At 39.4% G+C, this 22,869-nt stretch overlaps 1 protein-coding gene and 1 long non-coding RNA gene across 2 annotated transcripts in view; both read left to right on the top strand.

Annotated features, from left to right (window-relative positions):
* LOC121825758 (uncharacterized) overlaps window positions 1-22,869 on the top strand; it is a 61,831-nt gene that overhangs the window by 21,429 nt on the left and 17,533 nt on the right. The window lies entirely within an intron of this gene.
* On the top strand, window positions 3,319-8,191 carry LOC102926909 (vomeronasal type-1 receptor 4-like). Its single transcript, XM_076570861.1, has one exon. The coding sequence runs from the start codon at window positions 5,669-5,671 to the stop codon at window positions 6,602-6,604; it is 936 nt and encodes a 311-aa protein (XP_076426976.1). The 5' UTR covers window positions 3,319-5,668; the 3' UTR covers window positions 6,605-8,191.

The following is a 22,869-nucleotide window of genomic DNA, read 5'->3' as shown; positions in this document are numbered from 1 at the left end:
ATTCGGTTATGTTCCTTCTATTTCTATTGTATGGAATATTTGGAAGAGTATTGGTATTAGCTCTTCTTTGAAAATCTGGTGATTTCTGCACTGAAACCATCTAGTCCTGGGCTTTTTGTTTCAGAGTCTTTTAATGACAATTTCTTTTATCTTAGGGGTTTTGGTCTATTGAAATAGTTTATCTCATCTTGATTTTACTTTGGTATGGAGTACCTATTCAGAAATTTATCCAATTCTTTCAGATTTTCCAATTTTTGGAGTATATGTGTTTGATGTATTATCTGATGATTCTCTGGATTTTCTATTGTCCATTGTTATGTCTCCCATTTCATTTCTGATTTTGTTAATTTGGATGCTCTCTCTCTGCTTATTTGGATAAGGGTTTGTTTATCTTGCTCATTTTCTCAAAGAAGCAACTCTTTGTTTCATTGATTCTTTGTCTTGTTCTTTTTGTTTCTATTTTATTGATTTCAGCTCTCTATTTGATTATATCCTGCCATCTGTTTCTCCTAGGTGAGTTTCATTCTTCTTGTTCTAGAGCTTTTAGTTGTGCTGTTAATTCACTAGTGTGAGATTTCTCCAACTTCTTTATGTGACCATTTAGTGCCATGAGTTTTCTTCTTACCACTGCTTTCATAGTGTCTCATAAGTTTGTCTATGTTGTACATATGTTTTCATTGAATTCTAGGAAATCTTAATTTCTTTCTTTATTTCTTCAATGAGATTGTAGTCTTTCTGTAAATTTGTTGTTGGTGAAATCTAATTTAAGCCATGGTGGTCTGATAAGATACAGGAGGTTATTTCAGTTTTGTTGTAACTGTTGAGATTTTCTTTGTCTGTTAGTTCCCTTATTTCTCTCTTAAGTTTCTGTCTGGCCAACCTGTCCATTGGTGAGTGCAGGATGTTGAATTCTGCCACTACTAGTGTCTGGGGTTTGATGTTTGATTAAAGCTTTAGTAATATTTCTTTTATGAATGTAGGTGTCATTGCGTTTGGGCATAAATATTCAGAATTGAGAAATCATGTCAGATTTTCCCTGTGATAACTATGTAATGTCCTTCTCAATCTCTTTAATAGATTTTAGATTGAAGTCTATTTTAATAGATATTAGGATAGCTACACCAGCGTGCTTCTTAAATCCATTTGATTGGAAAGTCTTTTCCTAGCTTTTTATTCTGAGGTCATGTCTGTTTTTGAAGTTAAGGTGTGTTTCTGTTTGTAGCACATTGATGGATCTTCTTTGGTATCCATTGTTAGCCTATGTCGTTTTATAGGTGAATTGAGACCACTGATATTAATGGATATTAATGACCAGTTGTTAATTCCTGTTATTTTTTGGTGGTAGTGTTATATGTTTCCCTTCTTTAGTATTTGTTGTTTTGTGACTATGTATTGCCTGTGTTTTCATGGGTGTATCTAACTTCCTTAGGTTGTATTTTTCCTTCAGTTGCTTTCTGTAGGGCTGGATTTATAGAGAGATATTTTTTTAATCTGTTTTTTTATCATGGAATATTTTGTTTACTCCATCTATGCCGATTGAGAATTTTGCTGGCTATAATAGTCTGGGTAGGCATCCATGGTCTCAGTGTATGTATAACGTCTGTCCAGGACCTTCTGGCTTTCAGAGTGTTCATTGAGAAGTCAGGTGTTATTCTTATGGGTCTGCCTTTATATTTTAATTGGCCATTTTAATTTGCAGCTCTTAATTTTTTTATATTCTCTATGTTTCGTGGTTTGATTATTATGTGGCAAGGGGACTTTTTTGGATCCAGTCTATTTGGTGTTTTATAACCTTCTTGTATCTTTATAGGCATTTACTTCTTTAGGCTGTGAAAGTTTTCTTCTATGATTTTGTTGAATGTATTTTCTGTGCCTTTGAGTTGTTATTCTTCTAATTCTCCTATCCCTATTATTCTTAGGTTTGGTCTTTTCATGGTGTTCCAAATTTCCTGGACATTTTTGGTCATGACCTTGTTGGCTTTAGTGATTTCTTTGAATGATGAATCTACTTCTTCTATCGTATCTTCTTGCCAGAGATCTGCTCCTACATCTCTTGAATTCTGTTGTTTATGCTTGCATCTGTAGTTCCTGTTTGTTTACTCAGATTTTCCACTTCCAGCATTCTTTCAGTTTGTATCTTCTTTATTGTCTTGATTTCAGTTTTCAAATCCTGAACTGTTTCTCTCAGTTTTCCTCCACTTCTTTAAGGTATTTTTTTCATTTCCTCTTTAAAGATCTCTGTCATCTTCTGAAGGTAATTGTTAGGGTCGATTTCTTCTGTTTCTTCTGTGTTGGGAATTTCAGGTCTTGCTGATGCAGGATCTGATGGAACCATACTGTTTTTATTGCTGTTGTTGCTGATTGTATTTTTGCACTGGTGTCACTCATATCTTTCTCCACTGGGTGCATGTGGTGTCCGTGTCTGAGGGAGGCTCTCTTGGTCTGATTGATACTCTTGCAGCAGTGGAGCTCTTGGTCTACTAGGTGATGATGGACTCTTTGTCTCAGGGAGTAGCTCTTAGTCCAATTGGTGCTCATAGGCACTGTCTCAGGGAGTAGTTGTAATCTTTTTTAAGTCTAAGGTTGGGGGGGAGTGGGGCTTGTGGGTTACAGGGTCTGTTGTGGGATGGTGGTAGTCTAATCTGTCTGTAGTTATTCTGATCTGTCTGCAGGCAGTCTTCCTGAAGACTGGCCTGAAACTGGGACTGCAATGGGTGATGGTGTAGGGGTGCAGGGTTGATTTCCATGGTAGTCACAGCTACCACACCTTGCCATTTCCTCAGCTGATCCTATTTCCTCAGACTGGAAGCTTCTGAGTCCCCATCCAGAATGAATCTCAGCTGAACTGTTGTTCAAAAGCCTAAAAGCTTAACCAGCCATAAGCTTCTAGTTTCTGGCCTCATGCCTTATATACCATTCTGCTTTCTGCCATCACTCCCTGGGATTAATGGCTTACTTTCTGGGATTAAAGGAATGAGTCACCATGCCTGGATGTTTCTTTGAACACACAGAGATCCAGAGAGATCTCTGGCTCTACAATGCTAGGATTAAAGGTGTGTGCTACCACTGCCTATTCTCTATGTTTAATATTTTGACTGTTCTATTCTCTGACCCCAGATAAGTTTATTAGCATACACAATATTTTGGGGAACACAGTACCAACACATTATATTGTTCTCTTAAATGCAGGTAATACCGCTATTCTCTTAAATGTTCTCTTAAATGCATTTAATACATCTATTCAACTATATGCTTAGACTTAATCACAAAGTCTAAGCATATAGTTGAATAGAGGTATTAAATCTTAAATGACCTCACTTGAACTCTACCTGGGAGGACCAGTAAAACTTCCAGTCCCTTCAAATATAAGAGTCATTTTCATAATGATGCATCCCAAAGTACAGTGTACTTGTAACTTCACACTTTCCCTTTGAACCCTGGTTCCATGATTATAATCACTGCCTGATTCTACTACTGGGACTCTAAACTTCTGACACCACAGGAGTGAAGAAGGACTTTACATTTCTAGCCTGCCCTTTTGTGATGCTCACTACTCAGTTAAAATTTTCTCTTGTATATTTTTTTCAAAGGTGATGTAAGGTCCCTCAGCATCGTTGTCATGGTTCCTTCCCGTGGTATCACCCTGTTATCCTCTTAGGGTATGAGAGCTATGAACATCCATCCTTCATCTTGGGGTTGCTGTCAACTTTGTAGCTATCTGACTGTTGTACATCCTAGTGACAACTGAGTACCCATCCAGCAACCAGCTTCACAGATGCATCCTATCTGCTTAGGTGAGTTGCTTTTCTTCACGTACCAGTCTTCAAAGGACAGGGCATGTACTGGAATGTAGGTGAAATGAGACTTCCAAAATGATCTTTCTCTTTCAGGAAAGGGCTCTTGCACAGGTTGAATTTTCATAGTGGGAAGAATCAGCCAGAGACCTACCCCAACATGATTTTATGGAGGGTGCAGGTTTTTATATCCTATGCTTAATTACAGCAAGGATTTTGCTTTCCACTGGGGCTTTATATGCATGCAGATTTTTTCTTTATTGGAAATGCCTGTGTACAGTGGCATAGTGAGAACGTAATATTCTTCTTATAAGGCTTTGTTATCTAGGTTGTGAAAAGAGGAGTAACTGGTAAATTGGTGTCTCTGTATCCAAATTTCAAGTTCATGGGCATTTGACTAAGTTAATAACTGCAACCTAATATCCCTCAGGTCTGAGGCCTCTGATATGTCCATTTCCCCCAGACATCGATGTTCATGTCCCCCTGAATTTGCTTCCTGTTTGATTGATTTTTGAGACAGGGTTTATTTATGTAGTTCTTCCTGTCCTGAAACTTGTTCTATTGACCTGACTTACCTCAAACTCATGGACATTCTCTGGCTTTGGCTTAGTAAGGACTGGGATTAAAGATATGTGTCACTATTCCCAGCCCAAATATTGCTTTTGTATCAAACTGATATGTCAATTATTACTGTGCTATGTTTGGTACCCATTGGATCATTGGTTGAGAGTATATGAGGATCTGTCAATTTCTGTAATAAAGTTAGAGTTATATTAGATAAATTTTATGGCCCATAATTCGAAAGCCATGCTTCTTTTATTCAACAGTTCCATAAGTCTCTGTTTTGATTTAAATAATAATAATAGTTGAAGAATCTCACTAGTGATTGTCCTATTGAGTAAACACATTTATTTTATACTGTTGTAAATATATTGATAAGGTTTTTTTTTTGCTATTTCCATATCTTTACACATGTTTAAGTGTGATAGAGTTATATTCAAAATAATACATTCCAAATTAAAAGGTTAAATATTAATGTTGAAAACACTTAAAAGTCAACATAAGCACATATAAGTACGTGAAGACATATGTAAATGAAATTACATGTGTGTGTTTGAAAAAGGAGAACTTAATAAATTGTTATCATTCCTGACAGCTGATGGTGAATATTTTCTTTGATTTTTTTATTTACACTCTATTTTTTATTCTCAAGTTGTATTGTTTTTCTTATTCAATGTTATTAATTCTCATTTTTTAACTTGGAGAAATTTATATATATTTTGATCATTTTCATACTTGACCCACTCCACACAGTTACCCCATGTTTCTTTACCCACCCATGTTTGTGCATTTTAAATTTCTTAACACATAAAGCATAGCTTGTGGTGCCCACACGATATTGAGTTTATGACCATCTACTATGTCACTGCCAGGTATTAGGGGCCACATTTTTACAGGAAACTGAAGTCACCTACTAGGTATCAGATGTCCATAGCATCTTAGTTAGGGGTTATTATTTTCTGTGGAGTCAGACAGTTTCCTTTCTTCAGCCAAGTTGCTGGGAGCATGGTAACCCGGAGTGTTTCTGCAACCAGGACATTCATCTGAATGTAGTTTGATCATTAGATCATCTCATCAGTGCACTGTGGATATTAAACCTGCAATTAATTGCAAAATAGGTAGAAAATGCTAAGACCTATTCATAGCTAAATAAATTTTAATTTTTACTACAATGCCCAAGGTAATTATCTGCAATTCAAATAATAGCAACTCATTGAGACCTAGCAAGTTATTTACCAGGAAGACACACATTAGCATTACTTATTAATATAAGGTAATATTGTGCATGCAGTACATTTTTTGGCCATAACAGAATGGCCTCCAGAAATATGGTTGAAAGAATTTTCTTCTTGTCCCAGACTGTACTGGGAATGCTTGGGAACTCAGCCTTGCTTTGTTGTTTTATCATTGCTGACTTCTCTGGAATCAGGATGAAGCCCACTGATCTGATTGTCAAACACCTTGCCTCGGCCAACTTCATGGTTCTCTGCAGAGGAATCCCACAGACCATTGCTGCTTTTAATCAGACTTACTATTTAGATTATGTTTCCTGTAAACTTGCCTTATATTTACATAGAGTTGCCAGAGGAGTGTCTCTTAGCTCTACATCCCTGCTGAGTGTCTTTCAGGCCATCACCATCAGCCCCAGTAATTCTAGATGGGCGCAGTTCAAGCCCAGAGCCCCCATGATCATTGGTCCATTTATGTGCCTATGCTGGGTACTCCAGCTGTTGTTATATATTTTCATTTTAGTATATACAACCGACATAAGGGGTGGAAGAAATGTTACTGGGATACAAGATTTTGGATATTGTACTGTTATCAATTCTGGGAGACTGATCAGCACTCTTATTGTAATCCTAATATCATCCAACGATGTCATCTTTTTGGGACTCATGATGTTGGCCAGTGGCTACATGGTATTCATCCTGCTCAAACATAAGCAGAGGGTCCAACACATCCATAGATCCCTGTCTTCTAGGTTATCTCCTGAGACCAGAGCCACCCAAAGCATCCTCACCCTAGTGAGCAGCTTTGTGATCTTTTATGCAACCTCTGTTGTCTTTACATCTTATCTGTCTGTCTGTGAAGCAACTAGGTGGCAGTTTAACACTGGTGTGGCCATGTCTGCATGCTTTCCAGCATTCTGCCCCTTTCTGCTCATCAGACACTATGCTTCCCTTTTCAGGCTCTGCTGCACTAGTTTTTACCAGACAACACACCATGCTTGTGTAGTCAGAGAATTCTAAAAGCTGTGCTGTCTGCATCCCTCTATCCATGTCTTCTACTCAGTTTTTATTCTGTGAACACACTGTCAATACCAAACTTTGCAGAAGACACTGATTGTCTACAAAGTTTCTTCCCAATGCAGTTTATCTTGTACTCTGGGACACAGGTAAACCACGCTGTATGATATAAGTGCTGAAACAATCAGCACTCACTGTTTTAATGGAGAATATCACAGTAGCAGAGAGAATTAACCTGTGGGGTTTATGTGGAGTGTTGTCCTTCATGTGAGTTTCTCTGAGGATGAGACTTTTTAAATCGACATTGTCACCTTTAGTACAAAAGTTAACCATTGCAGATTGCACCTGGACCATCGATTCAAGTGTTGGTGGCTGTCAGAAAGTAAGAACAAGTGAAGAGGATGAAAAAGGTCAGAATGGGTCAGGGATGGTAATGAAACTTGCCATTGTTGGCTACTGAAGGGAATGTATATTTAATAGACAACATGTTTCTTACATCTAAAGTATAACTCTGGGCCCTGGAAAGTATTTAGAAATACATTTTTAAAAGTCAGGTTTAGGTAAACTTTCAAATAAAATTGTTTAGAATTGAACTGTAGTAATCTCATGCACAATAATAAATACTGGAGACATTTACATATGTAAGCATTAGGTTGATAGTTTAAATTAAGAAAATGGCAAGTGGGAGACTACAAGTGGATTAGCAGGTAGCACAGACTTTGCTGTCCCTGTTTTGAGGAGGAAGCAGTGGGAAGATTGTTTATTTGAGTTCAGCATAGGTGGCATTGTGAAACTCTGTCACAAAATCCAAAAATACAAGAAAAGACAAAGTTTCAACGTTGGAAATTTCTGGAATAAGATCAAATGTAAATCTTGGCTATATAATTAAAAGAGAACATTTAAGCAAACTATGGTGCTATAAAGTTTCTCTGAGGAACATATGAAAATGGGAGGGTCCAATTGGAACAGGGACAGAGTGCAAGGGCAGGGTTGGAGATATCATGATAGGCGAGGTATAAAGGAATAGGAAGAGGCATGGTGCTGGGGAGGCTCTTAGGAATCCACAAGGATGACACACCTTGGAGTGCTAGCAGTTTTCTAGATAGTACCTGGACTGGTCACTCTGGTGACCAGACTAGGGAACACCCTAATCGTCATCATAGAGCCTTTGTCCAGTGACTGATGAGGGCAGATGCAGAGAACCACGGACAGGCTCCATGCTTAGCTCTGGGAATCCAATTGATCCAGAGAGAGTAGGGATTCTGCAGGCAGAGGACAGCGAGACCATGATGGAAAGAAATGCAGAGATGACTGGCAGCACAAGTGGAAACCCATGAACTGTAGACGAGTGGCTGTGGAGCCCCCACGGGGCTGGGCTGGGCCATCTGGATATGGATGACTATTGTTCAGCTCAAACTGCTTGGGAAGGCACTCAGGCAGGGTGATCAAGTTCTATCCTTGGTGGATGGTCATGCTTTTGGGAACCAGGTGCCTGAAATGTGATGCCTTGTGCAGGCTTGGTACAGTCGGGAGGGGCTTGGATCTGCTTAGTCTCTGATGACTCCCCATAAGAAACCTTGATTTTGGAGATGTGGGGATTTGGGGTGGCTTGGGAGGGAGGTCTGGAGGGTGGGAGGAGGAAGAAGGTGGGATCTGTGGGTGGTCTTTAGAGTGAGTAGAAAATTTCTTAATAAAGATAAATGAAAAAAAAGTCTCTCTGAGGGAGTAAGTTTACCTGTTCTATTTTAAAATTGTTGTTAGTGTTGATCATTAACTTCCCAAGCTAAGTGATATAAAGCACTAATCTGCTCTGAAGAGAAGGGAATTCTGCCTGCACTTCCCATGATGGCCAAGGATGCAGCATTGGTCCTTCCATGTTCTCCAGGCTCTGAGCTCATTCCACAGAGATTGTACTTCCACCCTCATTCATATGGTTCATCTCCTCAATTGAGCTCTCCTCTCACTGAGGATGATTTAGAGCAGTACATAATATTTAATGGACAAATTTTACTCCTCTATTCACCAACCGTTTTTAATGTAATTTATATTTGACTTCATGGATATCCATGTCTTGTATGGGAAATGATTCACAACTGCCATACTTTCAGTTTTGCAAAGTGAGATTATTAAGTGTACAGTCAACAGCAGTGAAAGAAGAAAACAGCAAATACCTTGACGACAGTAAATTTTCAGATGAGACAGATGCTCAGAACATCCAGTACATACTGATCTGGACAGCCCATGAAGAGCAGTAGGAGGGTACAAATGGTGGGGGAGGAAAACATGGAAGAGTAGAGAGAAGAAAATTGCGCTCAAGAACTAATGTATGAGAGAAGAATTTTTAAAATATTGTTTATCATAAATAAACCAGAACTACACACTTGACATAAAGAAAAACATTATCATTGAATGGTTCTGGTCAACTTCTCAAGGGCCACAACGTTGGGGAAATCTGACTCTCCCCAAAAGCTGTCAAGTAACAATTCATACATCCTCACTCAGGCATGGAGGTGAGAAATTGCATGTTAAGATCATAGCTTGGGAAACTGGGATGATATTTAGTAAAGACAGGGTTGATATACATAGACGTTTTTAGTGAAACACACCATGTTCAGAACTCCTGATTCATATAAATAAATGTGAAATGAGGCAATCTTAATTAAATTTGATTGTTCCTTATTGATAAATTCTATGTTTCAAGTTATATAATGAATTTGCTTCTCAATGTAGACTATTAACAACAATAGGTTTTTATGGGTATTTTATCTATAAATACACTATAAAGAATTATTATAGTAAAACAAATATAATATGTACACACAAATGTATATATATATATATGTATATATATATATTCATTTATATATATGAAATATATGCCTCAACTTTAAAGAAATCTCATAACAGTACATGACTGAAGTTAGAGTATATTGGTACATTGAGGAAAGAGTTTCACTTAAGCCCAAATATGCAAGAATATTCTGAACAGCAAAGATGACCCATTTTCTATATTATATATACAATTAAATTTAACATAAAATTTCTTTAATGGCTTGACTAAAATAGTGTTATTCAGTAAAACTAACGTACTATTTTTGAATATTGTGCCTGAATTTGGATTCTGATGAAATGTTGGTAATTATGTATGTTATATTGTATAAAGTGACTCAAATATGTAAATGCAATGTAAAATATTTCTACAAATGTAATGTAATGTATTTTAATATGAACATTAAGACAATAAAAGAAATGCAAAACTGCTGCTTTCCTTCTACATTGTTTGTTCTATATTTCTCTAGGGTACTAATTTTGTAATTCTGAATATTTTTCTCAAAACTATGAACTCACAAATACTTATTTGCAGCTTAATGTGTTTTGGGGCATCCTTTCATATTTATTTATATTCTTATCTCTTTAGTATCATAAGAATCATACCATACCATGTTTTTTGTTTTTTGTAATCTTTTTCATTTAAGGTTTATCTTCAGGGAAAATTTGTTATTGGGAGTGAGGAACATGTTCATTTAATTTTGTGTCTATGGTGACTTACATTGTTAAAGAGACCCTAAAGTTATTACTTAAGTAGAGTCCACACTCAGATCTTATATAAGTGTGTGTGTGGTGTGTGTGGGGGGGCACATGCCCAGCATGGTTGCGGACAAAGGCATGTGCTAAGGCAGAGTGCAAGATGGCCTGGAGCCCCAGGCAGACAGGTACCTGCTGGCCGGAGGCAGAGCTGTGAGGCCAGACAAGGGGAACAGAGTTGGGGGCTGGCAAGGAGAGGGACAGGAGCTAAAAGTTTATAGGTCCCAACTTCTGGTGAAAAAATGGTTTCAGTCAGGACATGGAATGCTAAGTCAATGCTGTTTAAATAAAGGATGTTCCATTCTTTTGATTGTCTTTATAAATGTTTGGATTTTCATGGTAGATATACTAAAGGAACAGGATTCATAATTTTGAACTATATATTAAGTGTACTCTTGTCTGTTGATCATTACTGGAAATTTGGCTCTGCTCTTTAAGTTGCTTTCTAGAAATTCTTGGAAATTCTATAGAAATATAACACCTGAAATGCATTGGGTTGTTAGCTTATTAAATAATGTTGTTGCTAAGATAAACCCATAAAATCTAAATAGTCTCTTATTGATAAAGAGGTTACAAACTTACTTTTTCCAGTAATTAAATACAGCTAAATCATTTGGTCCACATTGTTAATAATTGGCAATTTGCATTAATGTGTTAATTGGGATCGATAAAAGAGGATCCTCTTTTTAAGATTTTATAAAAATACTCAAGTATTACCTAAAGTTACCTCTTCAAATCCTATGGAGATTGTATTTAATGCTTTTATTTTTATTTATGCTTTTTTTTTTTTTGGTTTTTCGAGACAGGGTTTCTCTGTGTAGCTTTGTGCCTTTCCTGAAACTTGCTTTGTAGACTTCACTGGCCTCACACTCACAGAGATCCACCTGCCTCTGCCTCCAGATTACTGGGGTTAAAGGCATGTGCCACCACCGCCTAGCTATTTAAATACTTTTATAACTGGCATATGTAAAAAGGACCATGGAAAGAGAAGTTGGTAATAAAATTGATCAACTATTATTTCTTGCATATTTTAAATGCAAATTGGCACTGATATATAGAACTGGAGGCTTTGAAAATACAGGAAAAATGTGTTTTGATAAACAGGTATCAATGATAAACAGCATAAATTAAAAATAAAATTACGTGGGATTGAGATTAAAAGATTATTGGATAACGATGGTACATATATATATATAAAATTTCATAAGAATCCTGAGTTCCCAACTGGCCTCTACTAGAAGTCAGGAAAATGTAGACTATTACAAGATCTTAGATCTCTAAATAAAACCATGCTTCTCATGGGAGCAACACAGCCTGGCTTGCCTGCTCCTGTGGCAATTCTTAAACACTGACATTTAATTGTGATTGACTGATGGATGATATATTATTGGCTGCTAAAGATAAAATATTTGTTTTTGATACATTTTCAAAATTACAAGAGGTTCTTAGCCTGGCTACTTTACAAATAGCCCAGAAAAGGTACAGGTATCTTTTCCCTATCATTATTTAGTTCATGAATATTTTGTTTTACTCATTCACTTACTGGGGTGTTTTGGCAAACAGGTCCTATTCTATGGGTACATACCCCAGCTTCTCCAGCAAAAACCATTACTCCTTATCCTCAGGCTGTTGTTCAGATTACATTTAAGGGAATCAAGATCAGTGTTCAATCTTTTGGTAAGGATCCAGATATTGTGATGACCCCATACACCCAGTCTCAAATAGCATGGTTGAAAGCTAATGATAATGATTAGACCACATTGACATGCTCCATGAAGGGTTTGATTCTCACTACCACTCCAATGATGTGTCTCAATTTTTAAATTTTTTTTAATTTTTAATTTTTTAAATTTTTTAATTGCATCCTCAGGCCCATGTAGTATTTACAGATGACACTTCACGTGGTTTTGCTGTAGTGGTTTCTCGTAACATAGTGAAGACAATGAAAGTTCAGGGCACTTCTGCTCAGATGGCAGAGGTACAGGCATTATTGTTTGCCTTACAGATGTCTTCTGATGAGAATGTAAATATTTTTTTTTTTTTTGGTTTTTCGAGACAGGGTTTCTCTGTGTAGCTTTGCGCCTTTCCTGGAACTCACTTGGTAGCCCAGGTTGGCCTCGAACTCACAGAGATCCGCCTGCCTCTGCCTCCCAAGTGCTGGGATTAAAGGCGTGCGCCACCACCGCCCGGCTGAGAATGTAAATATTTTTATTGATAACCAATATGTGGCACATGCCATTATGCCTTTGGAGACAGCAGCCTACATATCATTCATTCTTCCCATTCATAAATATTTATTGCAAGTGCAAGGACTCATATGGTCCCGCTCACGTAACCTTTATGTGGTCCATATTAGAGCTCATACCCAATTGCCTTGACCTCTAAGCAAAGGTAATTAGAGGGCTGATGCCATTTCTTGTATGGCTGTCATATTACTTTGTTCTGCCTTTGAAAAGGCTACTCAGTTGCATCAATGTTATCACCTTAACACTGAATCTCTCTATCATCATACAGGCATAACCTGGGAACAAGCTATCCAGATAGTTAAATCATGTCCTATTTGTGCTGATTTTTTTTTTATTATTATTATTATTTTACAACACCATTCAGTTCAACATAATAGCCACAGATTCCCTTGTTCTCCCCCTCTCGCCCACCCCTCCCCCCAGCCCACCCCCCATTCCCACCTCCTCCAGATCAAGGTCTCCCCCGAGGACCGGGGTTGACCTGGTAGACTCAGTCCAGGCAGGTCCATTCCCCCCTCCCAGACCGAGCCAAGTGTCCCTGCATAAGTCCCAGGATTCAAACAGCCAACTCATGCAACGAGCCCAGGACCTGGCACCAATGCACAGCTGCCTCCCAAACAGATCAAGCCAAATGACTGTCTCACCCGTTCAGGGGGCCTGATCCAGTTGGGGGCCCCTCAGCCTTTGGTTCATAGATCCTGTGCTTCCATTCATTTGGTTATTTGTCCCTGTGCTTTATCCAACCTTGGCTTCAACAATTCTCGCTCATATAAACCCTCTTCTTTCTCACTAATTAGACTCCCAGTGCTCCACCAGGGGCCCAGCCATGGATGTCTGCCTTCAGATTCCTCAGTCCTTGGATGAGGTTTATGGCACCACTATCTGGGTGTCTGGCCATCCCATCACCAGAGTAGGTCAGTTCCTGCCGTCTTGTGACCATTGCCAGCAGTCTTTTGCGGGGGTATCTTTGTGGATCTCCGTGGGCCTCCCTAGCTCTCTGCTTCCTCCCCTTCTCACCTTCTCATGCGGTCTTCATTTACCATGGTCTCCTATTCCTTGTTCTCCCTCTCTTTTCTTGATCCAGTTAGGATCTCCCACTCTCTTTCCCTCGACTGTCGCCCTTCATTGTTCCCACTCATGACCAGGCTGTTCATGTAGATCTCGACATAAATCCAGCTACTCTGAACCTGCTAGAAGAGAAAGTAGGAAATAGTCTTGAACGCATTGGCATAGGAGATCACTTCCTAAATATAACACCAGTAGCGCAGACACTGAGACAATCAATCAATCAATGGGACCTCTTGAAACTGAGAAGCTTTTGTAGAGCAAAGGATACGGTCAACAAGGCAAAGCGACAGCCTACAGAATGGGAAAAGATCTTCACCAACCCCACATGTGACAGAGGACTGATATCCAGAATATATAAGGAACTCAAGAAATTAGACATCAAAAGGACCAACAGTCCAATTGAGAAATGGGCTTTAGAACTAAACGGAGAATTCTCAACAGAGGAATCCCAAATGGCTGAAAGACATTTAAAGAATTGCTCAACTTCCCTAATCATCAGGGAAATGCAAATCAAGACAACTCTGAGATACCACCTTACGCCTGTCAGAGTGGCTAAGATCAAAAACACTGAAGACACTTTATGCTGGAGAGGTTGTGGAACGAGGGGAACTCTCCTCTACTGCTGGTGGGAATGCAAGCTTGTACAACCACTTTGGAAATCAATATGGCGCTTTCTTAGAAAATTGGGAATCAATCTCCCCCAAGATCCAGCTATACCACTCCTGGGCATATACCCAAGAAATGCTCAATCATACCACAAGAGCACTTGCTCAGCTATGTTCATATCAGCATTGTTTGTAATAACCAAAACCTGGAAACAACCTAGATGCCCTTCAACTGAAGAATGGATAAATAAATTGTGGCACATTTACACAATGGAATACTACTCAGCAGAGAAAAACAATGACATCACACGGTTTGCAGGCAAATGGATGGATCTAGAAAAAATCATCCTGAGTGAGGTAACCCAGACTCAGAAAGACAAATATGGTATGTACTCACTCATAGGAAGATGCTAGATGTGGAACAAGGATGACTGGACTGCTACTCACATCACCAGTGAGGCTACCTGGAAAACGGGACCCCCAAAAAAGACACGGAGGAATTGTGCTGAATTTTTATATGTTCCTCATTTGAGAGTTAATCCTGAGGACTATTATCTAATTATGTGTGGCTGATGGATATCACACTCGTGCCTTCCTTTGGAAAAACACAATATGTCCATGTGTCTATTAATACATATTCTTCCCCTACTTTTTTCGGCCTTTTCTGGGGTAAAGGTTAGGGATGTAAAGAATCATCATCTTCATGCTTTTGCTTATATGGGAGTGACAAAATGCATAAAGACTGATGATGGTCCCGCCTACAGCAGTACAGGATTTTTTTAAATTCTGCCAAGATTTTTCTGTTGTTAATAAGACTGGTATTACATATAACTCTTAAGGATGGACTATAGTAGAATGCTGCCATCATATTTCAAAAAACATATTTTGTTGAATAAAAAAACGGGAAGCTAGCTGCTCACCTCTCCTCTCCACATTCTATTCTTTCCTTTGTTTTATATATTGTAAATTTTTTAGTGCTGGATTCTGCTGGAGTATCTGCTGCAGATAAGCACTGGAGGGCTCCTGTTGTAAATCATTCTCTGGTGCAATGGAAGGATCTTTCTACTGGCACTTGGAGGGGACCCGATCCGGTGTTGGCGTGGGCCCAAGGATCTGTTTGTGTCTTGCCACAGGACTATGAGGTGCCTCTTTGGGTTCCTGAGTGCTGTGTATACCCAGTGGATGCTGTTGAATCCCAACATGACAGAGACCTATTGGGCCTTCATGAAAAACTCTCTCTTTCTGATGCTAATGGGGACTGAGAGCCCAATATGACCAGCCTTGGCAAGCATTAATTTAAGCCTAGGAACTGTAGCCATGCAGTTGGATTCCACTGAAGGTAATGTATGGTAACTTTTAAAAAATATGTTGAGAATGTGTCACCCAGACAACATGGAGATTAGGGATAACTCTGAAGGTCAGTGACCTTCATTTGTTAACAGTAGCATGCCAGGTAAGCCTTTTTCATTTTCACAATTCTCTTCAAGCTGGTGTAGTGCCTTCTTTTCAGGAGTGGCTCTGTGCAACTTTTCTTGGCCTCCTGAAATTCATCAAGCCTACTTTGAAGATACCTTAAAATTTGTGAGCCTGAATGTAGCCATTATGAGACCATTAGTTCTGCTCCTTATTTGCTCTCTATTTATTTATTTATTTATTGGTTTATTGATTTATTGGTTTATTGATTTATTTATTTATTTGTTGGTTCCACTTCTAAAGTCATAAGTTCCTATCAGCTTGGTTCAGTTGTTTCAGAAGACTTCCCTATCATGATCTGGACTCTCCTTGCTCATAATGTCCCTCTTCACTCTCTTCCAATGGACTTCCGAGCGTCAACCTGGTGCTTGGTTGTGGGTCTGTGCATCTGCTTCCATCAGTTATTGGATGAAGGCTCTATGATGACAGTTAGGTTATTCACCAATATGATAACCAGGGTAGGCCAGTTCAAGCACCCTCTCTAGTATTGCTTGTAGTCTAATCTGGGTTTATCCTTATAGGTTCCTGGGAATTTCCTCAGCATCATGTTTCTCACTTTCCCCATAGTTCTCACTGAGGGGCATTTTTAAAGGTTAATCAGATGTGTGAAGAGCAGACTTCACATCTATACCCTTCATATACAATCATAGTGAGAGAGGAGAGAGAGAGAGAGAGAGAGAGAGAGAGAGAGAGAGAGAGAGAGAGAGAGATTAATTGAAATCAACTCTTCAAAGGTAAGTGATCATCATTTCCCCTACAAGTCAACTGACTGCCTCTATCTGGGGACCAGACATTATGTGTAGAGGAGTCTGTGCACTTTAAATGTCCTAAGGTGCTACTAGAAATGATCACTAATTATGTCAGTCAGGTGTTGCCCAGTTGGTCTCCTGAGACATTATCTCAAAAAGCAATAATGTGAAGGAATTCATGGATAGTCTTATGAGCTATAAGAAGTTGAGCACAGGGTTCTATATAAGTTTTGATTACCTTGGTATTTTGGCTTCCTGGTAATTTTGAGAGTGTTGAGGACATGGTGTCTCTCTTAAGCTTCCTAGTGTATCACATTATATCTGATTCCTCCTGGATTTTGATAGCTAGCGAAGCCTTCTGTAGTCAGGGTGAATTCCAAGGTGTCTGTGTGCCATGGAGACAGTAGGGTATAATTTCAGATTGTTGCCATTATGACATCTTGGAAGCCCACACTGAGAGAAGTGAGCATTATGCCATTGAATATGGAGGAGTTTGAAGCTGTGGTTGGTGAAGTTGCTTTTTGTTTGAAACAGAGACTGATAAGTCCATGGTTACCTAAGATGTGATTGTTGAACAGCATCTTGGCTAGAATCATGTTAAAGAAGGATATTAAGGTAAGTGGATGATAAGATACAGGTTGTACACAAGTGTCACTAGATTTGGTGCCTGATGCCTCACAAGATTATGTGTAGAAGCATTAAACCCTGGATAGAAATGTATTCTGTTGGTCAGTAGCCAAAGAATATCACAAAGTCACACCACACAACACACCTCACAGAAGAGATATATTGGGAGGGAAAAAGTTAAGAGGGTAGCTTCTGCTCAACAAGAAACTGCAGATAACTGATCAGATGGTAGGGCTTATATAGAGTTTTGGGGGAGAGGTTGGAACTTTTCACACGAAGTTTTCTAAGTTGGAGATTGGTGGAAAATCATGTCCAGCAATTGGGCTTTTTACTCTCTAGAGTGGCAATGTCAGTGGTTTTACACAGCTCTACTAGAGAGGGCAAGACCTGAACTTCTCCTCTGTTATGCCCTGCTACTAAAAACCCAGTGATGGGTGCTGGAAAGGGCTCTTTAACAGGTGCCACCCTGTAGTTTTGGAAAAAGAAACACCAGGAAAGAAATCCCAAATCCCCAGCAGGTAGAAAAAAACTGAAGGCTGGAGAGAATCAAAGCATTGTTAATGACTAGACTTGGGGGCTTGGTGGTAGTACTAAGGGTTAAGGTATTATTGCAGTCTCTGAAATCCAGCATGCCAACAAAGACAATTCCTGAGGCATTAAAACAGTCTGTGTTACCAAAGAGAGCTGTGGGAGAGATAAAGGATGTTAGTGATATTTGGCTAAAACCAATTAATGAAAGGTGAGTTAAGAGAGCCACAAATGGTGGCTGTGACTAAGACCCAGAAGGGCCACGCAACCAATATTCTTTAAAGCAGTCAGGCAGAGTATTATTTAGCAACTGATATGCAGAAGTTATGGTCTGAAATAAGAGATGTTATGGCAGGTAGGTGGTATCAACATCATGTAAAAAGGGGGATACTAAAGATGTAAGGACCATTGAAGAGCTTCTATCATGACTATACCTAGATTCTGAGAGAGTCAGATGTGTATGTATCATCTGAACTCTGATTGTACCTGGGCGGCAGTGATAAATATTATAGTAAAGTTTAGCAGTGATATTATTGTAAAGTTTAGCAGTGATGTTCATTTCCCCTCTGTCGTGCCATTGAATATTAATTAGAATATACAAGTTTGGTCATTTGGCATAAGAGGTAGAAAACATTTCTGAATAGGCATTATTTCTCCTACAGCACCAATAAGAGAAGCCTCCATAAGTCTCTTGCCGAAGTCTGCAGTAATCTCTAGCTTGATTATAGAGAAAGCAAACATAGTAAGACAGGTGTTGTAAGGATAAGTCTCTCCTTTTAACAGCCTGTGTGTGAGCAGTCTTCATACCCCACGACACTAATGGTCTAGTAGAATCATTAAGTAAAGGTTTCCTCAACATATGAAAACTTAATATAGAAATAGTATAGAGGGGAAAAGAAATCTGATATATTTTTCATTGCCTTACATGACTTTTTTCATATGTTCAGAAATTTCATTTGCATGCCTTAAAGCACGTTATTATATCTTTAGAATTTTCTTAAGCTTTTGTGTCCTCAGAATTTCACACCCTTTCTTAGACTCAGAAGTTACTGTAGCTTTTACCAATATCCTCTCTTAGTATCATTTTAGGAACTCCAGTCCTCTAACACAATGCCAAGTCTCAGTTTCTCTTCATGAACCCTTCATATCATTTTAAAACTAAAACCACCTAGGTGACTCTTATATTACAAAGTTTGACTAACAGTATGAGGTATATTCTTGTATGAGTACATGGACCTGCAGCTTTAATACCTTATTAAACAAAAGTTTGTTTTTTTTTTGTTTTTTTTTTGCTTTTTGTTTGTTTTCTTCAAAAACCCCATTTTTATGATTTCTGTTTTCAGGAGAGGAATTATACAAAAATAGAGAAAAGAGGCATCAGGGTAAGTCCCAGTTAAGAGATGGATAGGGGAGTTAGAGGGAACTGAATTGGTCTTTGACAGCCTGATATAGAACATCTTCCATGCTCTGTTTTGATAGGTTATTGATTAGATGTAGCGGGTCTCCATATATAAGAGCTATGCTAGATAGGTGTAGTTAGAAAGAAATAGGGGAAGAGATAATAAGTGTAGCTATAAAAGATTGTCAGATCATTTATTTTTCCAGTGGCAGAAGTTGCCTCCATTGAAAATTGAGCTTGGCAATTTAGGCCATTGAAATGCACTGTGACCCAGCTGTTTGCAGTAACACAATGAGGGTTTAATAAATTCCAAGTGTGTGGATAAAGTGAGGAAGGCTCACAAAGCAAACTCTGCTGGAGGGAGTTTCTATCAGCTCCAATTGTCAGCTGAGCAGCAAGGGAGAAGCCAGGACAGAACAGAGAAGCTGTGAGACCTCTAGAATGCAGCTAGAGACAGGAGGAACAAGTCCCAGAGTCCCAAAAGTGCTTAAGGAAGCTGTGGGGTTTTGCAAGAAGCTTCTTTTCCTAGGCAAGGAAAATCACAACATATAGGAGCAGGATGGCACTAGGAGAGAGAGAACAGGTAGTTTCAAGGGAAAGATTTCACAACCAGCAGTATGTAGGCAGCTCCTAGGGTAGAATAGGAATTGTTACTAAAGAAACAGAGGAGCTGTGAGGGAACAGGGTGGTGCTAAGTGTTGTGGTAACGAGAATTTGAATCCAGGGCATCCCCAAGTGGACTGAGAAATATGTCAGAGAGAAATGTCCCAAATCACAGAGGAGAGGTGTTCCTTTCTATGTGATGAGGGCCTACTAGGGTGAGAGGAATTTCTACCTGGGAGTATGGGGAATTAACAAAGGAAGAAGTGGGGTGCAGAAGATTCTTTCTTAAGGGTCCAGAGAAAAGAGTTTTCATTCCCCTGAGGCTATGAAGAAAGATGGGATACTGAGCCTGTGAGATATATTTGGTGACATTTGGTGAAGCTAGTAAAGCTGTCACCCTACTCTGACAATAGTGTAACAAGATGTGCTCCCTAGAACTTCTTCGGAATTAAGTAGGTAGCCCAGTGATCCAAAGAAGAGAGGTAGATTGCCCTGACACTGGATGTCCACTGAGGCTCCCAGTCCGAGATGGCAGTGATCAGGCCAAGAGAACCTGGCCCCTCTATTGTCCATAGCCAGATCAAGGAGGTCAGCTGACAGGCTGTCTGGGCTTGATGTCCCCATGCCACAAGGGATAAGATGACCGCAAACAACCCTATTCCCTTCTTGATGACACTTTAGACATGGCCAAGATGGTTTTCCAGGGTTCAGACAGACTTGGGCTCAGTGACTTTCCTGAGTGCATTTGACAGGGAATCAGAAATTCTCAGACTTTGGGGTTCCAGATAACATGGAAGTTGCTAAAGCCAATCAAAAGGCCTTCACTAGCATCAGTTATTTTTGTTTTTAAGATTTTTCATGTATCCTATTGTACACTTTACAGGCTATGGCTAATAATTCTGGCTGTGGAGTCATGGGTCCTCTCACTGGATGTTTAAGTTTGGCAGTAATAATAGCAAAACTCTGGGAGAGGCAGCATTTCCTAAGGAGTTGTTTTATGTCTGGGGACATAGGATCAGAGTAGTATATTATGGAGGGTCTTTGTGAGGCAGTCTAGGAGTTGAAATGGGTTTTTATGTTCGACTTGGATAACCTCTTGGATTTTCCATAATTTACCCCGTTAAGGGTGGCGTTGGGAAAACCAGCCAGGAGGCAATTTACAAATGGATCCTGAGGCAGAATGCGCCCTGGGGTATTGTGTTTCCATTCAAGGTTCTGGTTTGGGACTTCCTCAGCCCTGGGTGCTTGGATAGCCTGTCACTGAGAAGGGAGACAGGTTATGAAGAGAGGCTGGGGAAAAAGAGAAAGGACAGTGTATAAGGTAGATAAAGGGGAGGCTACTTTATTGTGATTGAAAATAGTGGGAGAATTATCTGGTTTGGTCCACACTGCTAGAAGGAGTTGTTTTTTCCTTGGTTGGCCCATGTCATGTGGTCATTTTGATCAAGATGAAAGTGAGGTCACAGGACAAAATCCACCCTTTCCTTAGCACAGATGGTTGTCAGCCACGTGGTTGCCTCCATACCAATAGGGGCAGAGCAAGTAAGGTGGCAGCGATCCACATGCTTCCTTTAAGATTACCTACATATGGATTATTAACCATCAACCCAGTGTTATGAGTTCTAAACTAACCCCTTAGATACAGATTTTGCAAGGTTTTAATCATACCCAACTAGCTTACACATTTGAGGTACACAAAATTTACACAATATTTTTTACAAATCTTGAAATAAGATTTATGCCTTAGCAAAAGTTTCAGGATTAAATGAAAATCAATAGAGTATGAGATGAGTAACAATAGTCTCTATTGGGAATAGTCTGTCCCTTTATTTTGTTTTGCTTTCCTGCCTGATATGAGAAAGAGATTTTGGAAGAAACTTTTAAAAAGGCATACTTGTTTAGAGTAGTGAGAACCATACACAAACTCCAGAGCTGGATTTTAATTCAAGTGAGGTAGCATAAAGCAACAGTGCGATGCTACTATAATGAAAAACATATTTCAACCTTGGTAATACTGAATCTAGTAAGCTGAGAACAGAGAAGGATTGGAGCTAAGAAATTTTTGAGTCAGGGATGCAGACAGAGGATGATTCAGGAGGGAGCAGTGAGATGTACCAGCAAGTAAAGGGTGTATGTGAAAGACATGTGCTCAGTAGACCTTGGAGCTGGCCTACTGCTTTGCTTTACTCTCTGCTATTTGGTCTGATTCCTGGCTCCCAATTTCCAATAAATGAACAGATCCATCCATAGTGCCTTAAAAGACAGGACATCCAAACTGTGTTGAGGGAGAGACTAGACAAAAACAAACAGGTCTTGGAGCAAAGAAAAAAGAGATAAGGAATAGAGAAATCTCTTTCCATTTCCCTGATTATTCACAGTATTTGTAAAGGTCCCAAATATTATTAGGACCTAAGGTGCCATTAGGCAGCCCTTTAGAATGATTATCAAAGGGATATTGAGATAGAATTTGAATGCAAATACATAAACTTGGGGCCCTTCAGCTTCGGCGTCAGGTGAAGCTGGTTTTTTTTTTTTTTAAAAGCATCCCAAGAGGGAACGAGAGGATATTGATGACTCATTTCCATGGGTTACAGAGAAGAAAAATGTTACTAGAGACTGTAGTATTGGGCATCCCCAAGACTCAGAGCACTAAAGAAGGACCATTCACTATGTCATCACCACACTCAATGGGGTCAGTGACTTATCCACTGGTAAGTTTCAGTACCTGGTACCAAGGCTTTCCTAGAGGCCAGATGGCAAAGAGAAAACCTGAGCTCTACAAGGAGGTAGTCATCCACAGGAAATGATTGGGAATGAGGTCTCAAAATCCACAGGGGCCTAGACAAACTTTGTGATTATAAGAAGCTTTGAAGGGGAGGTGGAATAAGAGAAAAGGAAGGGTCCCAATAACCTGGTTTGGCTTAAAGAAATTGCAGGATTGCAACTCCAAGTGCAGAGGGTGGGGAATAGGGTCAGGAAAAGAGGGCTAGATGTAGCCTCAAAGTCTATGACAAGTGGTACCTCCACCTCCAAGAATACCAGAGGAGTACTGGAGACTCAACTACATATTCCTCAAACTCAGGAAATGTTGCCACTGACCAAAGGAGAAACTTACCTAATTGCTGCTATTGAATGGGGTGCTGAGTAATCCATGAGCAGGGAGGTTAATCTGTTGCAGGTGGACTGGAGATGAGGGATAGGGTCCAGCGCAACTTAGGCACTTTGGGGAATTGCAGGCACTAGAAAAGACTATCTCTGAGTTGCATTGTGTTCATATGCAACTCAGATGTAAAGGTATTCTGGCAGTTCGGAGCCAAGGGGTATCACAAAGTTACACACACAACAAACCTCACTCAAGATATGTATTCAGAAGGAAAAATCCAGG

The sequence above is a fragment of the Peromyscus maniculatus genome, chromosome 1, assembly GCF_049852395.1.
Source record: "Peromyscus maniculatus bairdii isolate BWxNUB_F1_BW_parent chromosome 1, HU_Pman_BW_mat_3.1, whole genome shotgun sequence".
Lineage (NCBI taxonomy): Eukaryota > Metazoa > Chordata > Mammalia > Rodentia > Cricetidae > Peromyscus > Peromyscus maniculatus.
Note: the sequence above shows the minus strand (reverse complement) of the source record. Positions and strands in the feature narration are given on the sequence as shown.